This window comes from Lissotriton helveticus, chromosome 7, assembly GCF_964261635.1.
Source record: "Lissotriton helveticus chromosome 7, aLisHel1.1, whole genome shotgun sequence".
NCBI classification, from domain to species: Eukaryota; Metazoa; Chordata; class Amphibia; order Caudata; family Salamandridae; genus Lissotriton; species Lissotriton helveticus.
Window position 1 is genome coordinate 133,132,090 of NC_136068.1, and position 9,859 is coordinate 133,141,948.

A 9,859-nucleotide genomic window follows, 5' to 3' on the forward strand; every position below is an offset into this window, starting at 1 on the left:
ATTCTTGAGTTAGATTCTTGGCAAACCAAACTTAACTTAAACTGCTACTTACTTACTCCCTCCCACGTATTAGGCTTAGGTCAGGTACACCGGGGTAGGCGTAGTTAGAAGCACCAGTTGAGTACGATTAGTCAATGTATATATGCATGTATATCTTTTATCCATTTTAAAGTATCATATGGCTAAGAAACCATATCAATGCTTTTACAGTATTATTTTATAATCCTGCTTTTATTATATGCATTATACTTAACCTTAAGTATTGCAATTGTAGCGATTAATTTCTCTTGTATGAGAAAAGAGACTGATCAATAAATAACACCTTTTATTGAACACGCCCGTCTCTTCTTTTCTCTACACTCTGGTGAAACTAAGTATGCACGTATTGACTGAGTAAAATAACTGTCTTTTGTTTTCACACGACTCTAGAGATATACTCTTGATTAGGGAGAGCAAAGTTGTCATGTTCTATGGTTGTCAGAAACTAAATCCCTTCTTGTCTATCCAGGGAGGTTAAACTCCTCCTTGCCTATTCGAGAAAGTTTCTAGTGAACTCTGAGCTAGCTGGCACACAAAACTTAAGTCTAATATCGTCAGTAGAAGACCTAGTTAACCTCTGTCCTACGTCTATACTATTGAAGATATTATTCCAATGCGCAGAGCCTATTGGGATAATAGGAACTACACTACAACGGTTTCACTTAATTGCTAAAGTTTTTTAAATTTTATTTCCTAACTATAACCTTTGGTTTTTTCAATGAATTTCTTCAGTTTTTAAATTTTATTTTCTAACTATGACGTTTCTGTAACCTTTGGTTTTTTCAGTGAATTTCTTCCGTTTTCAAATTTTATTTCCTAACTATAACGTCTTTGTAATCTTAGCTTTTTTAAGTGAATTTCTACGCAAAAAATTGTATTTCCTAACTGTAACATGTAACCTTTCAGAGTGGGTGTGTAAGTGGCTGAATAAGTTGGTAAGTGGGAGTGTGAGTGGCTGTGTGGGTCTGTGAGTGGGTGCATGAGTGTCTGAGTGGGTCTGTGAGTGTGTGTGTGGGGGGGTCTGTGACTGGGTATGTGAGTGTCTGAGTGGGTGTGTGAGTGCTTGAGTGGGCCTGTGAGTGTTTGTGATTGAGTGAGTCTGTGAGTGTCTGTGAGTGGGTGTATGAGTATCTCAGTGGCTCAGTGAGTGGTTGTATTTTTAATTAATGGGTGAATTCGTGGACCCACCCTGACTTTACACGGGGGCCAGCACTGAGTGTTGCAGTGTATCTACGGATTCATGCACATGTAAATTAAAGAACATTTTCTTGCCTATCAGGGGCAAATGTCTGCTTTTCTATCAAAGTCTTTAGCATTTAGGAGTGTATTTCGCTCTCAGTATAATTAGATCGAAACACATGTCAGGGGTTGCTTTTATTCATTTCAGGTTGGCTTGGATGGTATTTTACCATTCCAAAGCTGTCATACTGTGCCTGGAGCAGTAAAAGGCTTTCATCATTTTACATCTCAGCATGGATAGCACTGTGCTAATCCTATGCGTAAAGACTTTGCTGTACAAATGGCAAAAGACTTTGGGCCAGATGTAGGTAGGCTATTACCGGTCAGTAACGGCCGATTCGGTAAATAACGAATTGGTATTTACCGATTCGGTATTTACCGAATCATCATTTACCGATTCGGTATTTACTGAATCGGTAAATGAGATGTAGGAAGCACTGTAAGAAGTGCTTCTGGGCTTTAAGGATTTGTTATTTACCACCAACTATTAGTTGGTAGTAAATAACGAATTCCTATGTAAATGCAAATATGTGCATTTATACCTGTGCCATGTGACAGACTATGTGTGCCACATGTGCACACAAGCACTAATCAGAGGTGCAACAGGGTGTAAAAGTGACACCCTGCCACCCTTGACTTTTTACCAATTTTACCGAATCGGTATTTACCGATTCGGTAATTGACATTCATTCCTAGGGGCCTCAAGGCCCATAGGAATGAATGGCAAATACCGAATCGGTAAATACCGAATCTTAACGATTCGGTATTTTTTACCGACTTTTTACCTACATTGCATTTACCGATTCGAAAATACCGAATCGGTAAAATTCTGTATTTTCGAATTGGTAAAATACAATTACCTACATCTAGCCCTAAGTCCCTTTCTATCTCGATGTGGATGGCACTGTGCTAATCCTATGCTTAAAGACTTTTATAGAAAAGCAGACATTTGAGGTGAGCAAATTTAGAGTGTCGCTGATGTTGAGAGTGCTCCAGACAGGAGCTGCTTTCTAACTAAACTTGAGAACTACTCAGAGTACTCTACTTCTTTTTTGTATATATATATGTGTATATATATATATATCTATATATATACATATACACATATATATACATATATACATATATTCACTGAAAAAACCATAGGTTTCACACCAGTTATAGTTAGCTGGAAATTTTACTCGCATAAAACCATTGAAATTCCCACGTTATAGTTAGTTGGACTCACTATAACTTGCAGGTCTGCAATGCACTGCTGATGACGTCACATATTACATCACTCATGACAGTGTTTTAAAAAAAAAAATGATTGGTTAACTGGCTTATTATGTGTATTTTAGTGAATACATATATTAGCGAGTAATGTTTAAATATTTAAATATATGCATGAGTGATGTAATATGTGACGTCATCAGCAGTGCATTGTAGACGTGCAAGTTATAGTGAGTCCAACTAACTATAACGTGGGAACTTCAATGGTTTTATGCGAGTAAAATTTCCAGCTAACTATAACTGGTGTGAAACCTATGTTTTTTTCAGTGAATTTCAAAGGTTTTTTAAATGCTAATTCCTAACTATAACTGGTGTGTAACCTATGGTTTTTTCAGTGAATATATATATATATATAAAATTTCTATGGCAAAATGAAACCCCTCATTTTGTTCCTTTTCCAATTAAATGTATTAAGTGTTACCACTTTATTCCAATCAAGATGACTTCAGGTGTGCCATACTTTTGTCATAAGTAAGACTGTTAGCGTTCTAGTTGTTCTTTAGAACACTCTGGGACATTCTGTCATTGGGCTATAGTTGGGCTACATCTGGCTGATATTTGGGCTACATTTGGGCTCTTTTGTCTCTGGAGGCCATCTTGGGAGACTGCATATCAGAATTTTTTTAATGAAATATAAGAGGATTTGAGAAGTCACTCAAAATGTGCCCTATTTTTTCTTTCTTCGGCACTAATCATAATTTCTATGGCAAAATGAACCCCCTCATTTTGTTCCTTTTCCAATTAAATGTTTTAAGTGTTACCACTTTATTCCAATCAAGATGACTTCAGGTGTGCCATACTTTTGTCATAAGTAAGACTGTTAGCGCTCTAGTTGTTCTTTAGAACACTCTGGGACATTCTGTCATTGGGCTATAGTTGGGCTACATCTGGCTGATATTTGGGCTACATTTGTTTTTTTTGTCTCTGGTGGCCATCTTTGTGCTACATTGGGCTACATTTGGGCTCTAACATATATATAGCCCAATGTAGCCCAATATATATTTTTTCAAAGTTAGTTTTCATAAAAACCACTGGAGCATATATCTTGAGACATAGCAAAGGCACATCGGGGTACCAGTCCCTACAATTTTGCCAAGTTTGGTGGAAATCCATTCAGCCGTTCGAGCTAAAAGTGAGTCCAACCGCCCTATGGAAATTAACATGGGGAAAACACGTTTTGGGATCCCCCTTTTATCTCGGCCCCCGCTTGACGGATCCCCCCGAAACTTTCAGGGAAGAAGCGCAGCGCAGCGAGGCAAAGTTAAGGAAAGGCAGGCAGATCCCTCATTAGGCGCCAAAGTTATTCCCAATAGAATGTTGTGGATTTCATATGGAAAACTATCCTAACTATAACTACCTACTGGCGACCGCCAGTAGGTAATATATATATATATATTGCCTTTGGAATGAAGGATTTTATGAAGCACTGATGGTGTGACCTGCCTCACGTTACTAAATATTATATGTTTTCTTCAGGGATATTTTGAGGTGTCTGACGCACCTGGGTGCGCCCGACCCGAGAGGCTGTGGCGCTCCTCACGTCAGAAGGCCTTTTGGAAAATATATATATATATATATATATATATATATATATATATATATTTCCACAAACGATCCTGTCGCAGAGGGAACAACTTGGCAAGTCGGTGCTTGGTTCGGGACCAGGACCGGGTCCCGTGAATAATTAATCACGAAAGGAAAAACCAGCACTCCGCACTTTGGAATTAAGGTTTTATTCAGACACTGTTAGAGCCTACGCATTTAAATATATATATATATATATATATATATATATATATATATATATATATATATATATATATATATCTATCTAAATCCCATGACCAAGGAGCGAGCCAGGAGCTCCGAGGCGTGTCAGGCTGTTAGCTGACTCTATGAAGTGATTACATTGCACGTCGTTTATAGCAAAACTGTTAGGCTGTTTCCTGTGTGGTCCCACTGAGATTCAAGCTTGTAGCCATGAAGTGAAACACAGATCCCTCAAGTGGCTGCACCATTCCACTGAGCCACTAGAGCCAGCAGTACAAAGGTAGTACTGATAGCATGTGTCAGCCATAAAATGGGGTTATTTGGCAAATAGAATAACACCGCTATCTGCACACATCCAGCCCTGTGACACTTCACCGTCAGGAGACTGCCTGAAAAGCAGTCAGCAATCTGACCACCGAATTAGGATGAAACCACTGTGCTGGTTGTCAGAAAAGTGCTCTTTCACATTGCGACCCAGGAAAAAGGCTGCAGCACGGGCTGCAGTGTAAAAGAGCCCTTTCTGTACATCCATGCACCATGTGCCAGGCACCATGTGGGGCACTGCATGCAGTGCGTGAGAGAGAGCACTGCATGTGTCCACAGGGTCACTTTACAGTGGCCAACGGAGGACGGGGCCCCTGCGTGGGGCCCCTAAAGTTTTCTGACAGCCTTTCAATGGAATCGGATCGCTATGACAAGGTTGTCGGAAACGCAAATCATAATCCCTACGGCGGTGTCTGCACAGGCACCGCCTCGATGCAAGGGATACGATTCCAACTTCCGCCACAAATTTGATCCTAGATCCTGTTGGAGGCAGCGGAATTTCCTTTGACAGCTGATGGTCCGACCGCAAGCATCGAAATGCGGCGGTGTGACCAACGGTCTGTGGTGGTGGGACTGCCACTGATGTCCTGTCAGTGGCGGTCCCACTGCTGTCGTAAGAAGACCCTAACGACTTAGTTCCTTTACAAAAAAAATTAAATCAGCCAACAATGTGTCTCATCTGCTCTGGTTGTTGAGAGACACTATATAATTCCTGGAACTTAAAAAGTATAGAAGATTGACTAAATAACTAATAGTGCAAAAACCAAATTTCGTGAGAATCAAATGATATCAACCAAAAAAAGATCAGGAAAGAATTTGAAATGGTTATAATACACATCACTCACACTCCCAATTGCTCATCAGTATCTGGTGAGTGATGCACAGAACTAGCAAATGGCTTCTCTGAAAAATACCACCTCCATGACCCATAAATACCAAGTAAAATATGAGAATTTCGACGCTGGTGGGAAACATTGCTGCTGCAAATATGTTACAGGGGGCAGATTTTGCCGCATTGCTTCAAAATCGTCCCTCAGTAACAAAGACGGCCCTCACTGGTACAAAGCCCCCGGTGCACGCTACAGCCAGTCCAGCCCTGTTGGTTGTACATGTACATAATCTTTATAGAGCCTCCACTCAAAATAGATAATGGTGGGCAAAGAAATTGTCATAACTTTTACCCCTGTACAAAGCAGTCTGTGGATAAAGCTCTGATCATACCAGGATAGGTGTTTACCTTCCTCCTCCACCAGATACCAACATTACTAGTTAAGCATGGTCACTAATTTTAGTGTAGTCCTCTTTTGTCATACTTAGGGCATTATTATGAGTACTGCGGTCCTGAGACCGCCATACCGTTGTTGGCGGTCCACCCACCACTTCCTCGTCGGACCGAATGCCTGATTACGGGAAGGGTGGTCACACCGTCACAAGACCGCCGCAACCACCAGGATCTTGGATCCTGCGATGGTGGTCAGGAAAGCAGCAGGCTATGGAGGTGGTTTCAATACCGGCACTGCTGTGGCGATTACGAACTCCCTTACCCCGACCATTCCAGGGTGGGGCCCCCGCCATGAAAAGGTCGGCAGAAAGGCAGGAAAGTGTCCTCAAACAGGACCCCAGGGTGTTGTAGCCCATGGGGGGTGTGCATGGGGGCATATGCTGTGCCTTCTTCATGTCGCACTGTCATGCGTGCAGTGTGTGCCATGCAGGACATGGTGCTTGGTACACAGTGCACTGACGTGCAAGAGGCAGTTCCATGGCGGTGGCATGTGCTGCAGGCTCTCTATGAGCTGAAGCATGCTGTCGCCGTGGCACCACCGTCGCAGCACCGCCAGCCCAATGGTTTACTCGCAATGCGGCTTTCCCGATTGCCGGAATGGCGGTCCAGCGGTTGGACCACCAAACTCAGAATCAAAGCCTTTGCACTGTATATATATATATGTTAAGTCCAGAACATAAGTTATGGGTTTCAAACACTTTTATTTATCATCCATTTTGTCTTCCCTTTTTTACTAATTCTGATGCACAGGCTGCATCATGGTGAGCTCCACAAAGGAGTGCTGAGGTACTCACTTAAATACAGGCACCTTCATCAGTCTGACTTTATGTCAACATTAAAATGAAGAGTAGATTGTCATAAACATGAACATTTCTCATCATTTATGACCTATAATCTGTGATCCTTGCTCCTGGAATGATAACATCAAACAGTGTGTACCATTGCATTGATATTATGAAAGTTTTTGTGGGTTCATTGTGGCTTTGAATTGCTTCACGCATGATACATCAAAATAAAGTTACCATTATTGATGTTTGCTAGTGGGATTCTCTAATTTTGAAAGGGGAAACAATGTATACAATTCCATGGTTTTAGACCCTCTGGAGGAATTTTTAGATTCCAGTCCACACTCTGCCAGTCAGGTGAGTGCCCTGCCCAAGAAGTCTCACCATTAGCTGTATGAAAGATTCACCGTGACTTACCATCACTTTACCTAACAAGAGTATAAGATAATTAGTTTGTATTGATAGAAAATTGGCAAGACATCTAGACTTTTGCTAACTCTTAATAAAATATTAAGCATTTACTATCTTTCCACATTGATCATATTCTCCTCTGTTAATTTTGACTTTACTGGCCTCACATCTGCTATGATGTGAGTTAGTGTCACATAAATATGTGTAAAATATATCATTCTGATAGTATTTGACTTCTCAGAATGAAGTGGGGGATCATATCTATATAAATATACACTGTGCAATCTCTGAAAGGACTAGGGTAGTCTCCATACTGGTCCATTTGTGTGTAGGATGCCGACGGGAGAGTTAGTAAGACCCTGAGAGGGCCGGGGTAAATTTACCCGGACCAAATAACCATTTGGCTCATGCCCCTGACCTCAGTTAGCACCACACTTGTCAAGTTTTGGGATGAAAAAAGGGGGGTCCCAAAACACGTTTCCCCCATGTTACGTCTATGGGATTTTCCATTTTTCGAACACCACTACAACCCGAACTGCTGAACAGAATTACAACACATTTGACAGAAAGCTAGATGTTGGTCCAGAAAGGGTGCTTTTTGTGATTTGGTGTAAATCCGTTCAGTAGTTTTTGAGATATCAATCAAAAAAGAAGCAGAGAACTCTGGGTAGTTCTCAAGATTGGGGGGAAAGCAGCTCCTGTATAGAGCACCGTCAACACCAGCGACACTATATGTATACATATATACACACACACATATTTTTTTTTAAAGGCTAGAGGTTAAGAATACTACATTTGGGCAATATGCCTGCATTTTCTGCATATGCCTTCATATGCTCCCTGGTCTGGTAACATTCACCCCTACCCCTACATAGGATGGCAACCAATCCATATCACTAGACGTTCCTACTCAAGGATCTGCTCTTGGTTGCTTCTCAGCAGAGAGTCATGCAACACAACCTAAGTATGTGTGGTAAAAAAAGAGCTATTCATCAAAAATTGTAGTTTAACAATCCTGTGATGGGGAATTGAAAGTGTCCTGTCATCATGTCTCCAGTCTGATTCTGCCACCACACAAATATTCACTTCTGTTCCCTTCACCCCATGCCACACAGAGCATGTTCACGACCAATATTGAGAGGTCAGTGGCCATCTTGTTTACAGTCAGAAGCCATCTTGTGTGATACGTCGTGGTGAATGTGACCATAATCCATTGCTCTTCTTTCCCCTGCTAACCAGGTGAAGATCACCACAATGGCGGACGTGAGGATGTCCTGGCAGCGCCGGTCTGAGGAGCACCTGGAGAGCCAGCGAAGAAACCCCTTCAGTGACGAATTTGACCATGCGCACTCCATGTCCGTCTGCCTGAAGAAGGGCGACAAGGGCTATGGCCGGCCTAAAGAGGGCAGCGCTACCGAAAAGAGGGGCCAGAGGGCGCACCGGCACGTGCGCAGGGAGATGGAGGAGCTGTGCCTCGTCATCAGGGACATGGGTGTGCAGGGCCGGGACGGGCTTCGCCGGGTCACCTTTGGCAGACTTTTCGAGCACTATGTAAGGGTCTCGGACAAGGTGGTTGGCATCCTGCTGCGGGCCCGGAAGCATGGTATGCTGGACTTTGAGGGTGAGATGCTGTGGCAGGGGGTGCACGATCACATCTTGATCACTCTGCTGGATGATAAAATGACTTAGTAGTAGCCTGGGAGGCGCACTGATGCTGTATTTAGTGGTACTCATTTGTTGACCTCAGAAACAGGGCAAGTTTAAATCTTGGAAAGTTTGCATAGGAAATAAACCCACTGAGCTGACTTACTAAGCTTCTATCATGCCATTGATAGGGCAGTGGGGGAGAGGAAAGAATGAGCCCTCTGTTCAAAGGGAGCAGGGAAAGCCTGTCAGACTTTCACAAGTAGGACCCCATCTGCTGGACTGCATCTGTTTCTACCAGTCCAGGATTCCAGCAGGTGGGAGTGGCGAGGACATGCCAACCATAGGGAAGGATGAATTAAGGTTGCCAGCTACCTGCCTTACGTTGTTACCACAAATGCCCAAAGGAGGGTGCTAGAGTGCAACTAATGGCCTAAGATTGGAGGAAGGGAGCGCAGAAGCAACAAATTAACTAAAACCCTCACAACAGAGTTGAAAACAGGACAATGTGAGAACCAGTCTAACAGGTTCCAACCTAGGGAACAAGGGGATGTGGGCAGTGTTGAGCATTCAGCTTTACCTGGACTTGGACTATACCGCAGTTACCTCACTCCATCCCACATTGCGAGTCCCGGACGCTGCTGCCTACTGAATTCACTTGTGTGGAACAGCCACAGTAATAAGGCCTGGGCAAAGATGAAAGGGTATCATCTTGTTTCCCAAAATAAATACACATGATAAAATATGTATTTCTTCATTGCATGAGTTAGCAGAGGTGATTGGCTGCATGTAAGACACATTCGATGAATTCTCCAATGTAAAGCCTTTTGATCTATGTGCTTTTGATGTTGCCAGGTAAGTTTGACCTCTCCATGTGCTTCTGGTGGCAGCCAGGTACTCTTGAATTCTCAAGTTGTTCCACTGATGGTTCCCAGATAACACTTTTCTCTACTTATGTGTCTTTCATAATGCCCAGTTGTAGCCTCGGTCTCTCTGTATAAGGCCTTTGTGACCCCCCAGGAAACACTGTTGCCCCTGGACTCACCCTTGATGGTTCCCATGGAACACTGTTCGCTTTGTATGGTACCTGGGG

At 42.7% G+C, this 9,859-nt stretch overlaps 1 protein-coding gene across 1 annotated transcript in view; it reads left to right on the top strand.

Annotated features, from left to right (window-relative positions):
- LOC144768223 (actin-binding Rho-activating protein-like) overlaps positions 1-9,511 on the top strand; it is a 103,125-nt gene extending 93,614 nt beyond the window's left edge. Inside the window, exon 2 of the mRNA XM_078651722.1 lies at positions 8,362-9,511. Within this exon, the coding sequence (XP_078507848.1) occupies positions 8,362-8,811 (450 nt within the window). The 3' untranslated portion in view covers positions 8,812-9,511. The remainder of the gene's footprint in view (positions 1-8,361) is intronic.
- Positions 9,512-9,859: the final 348 nt, after the last annotated feature.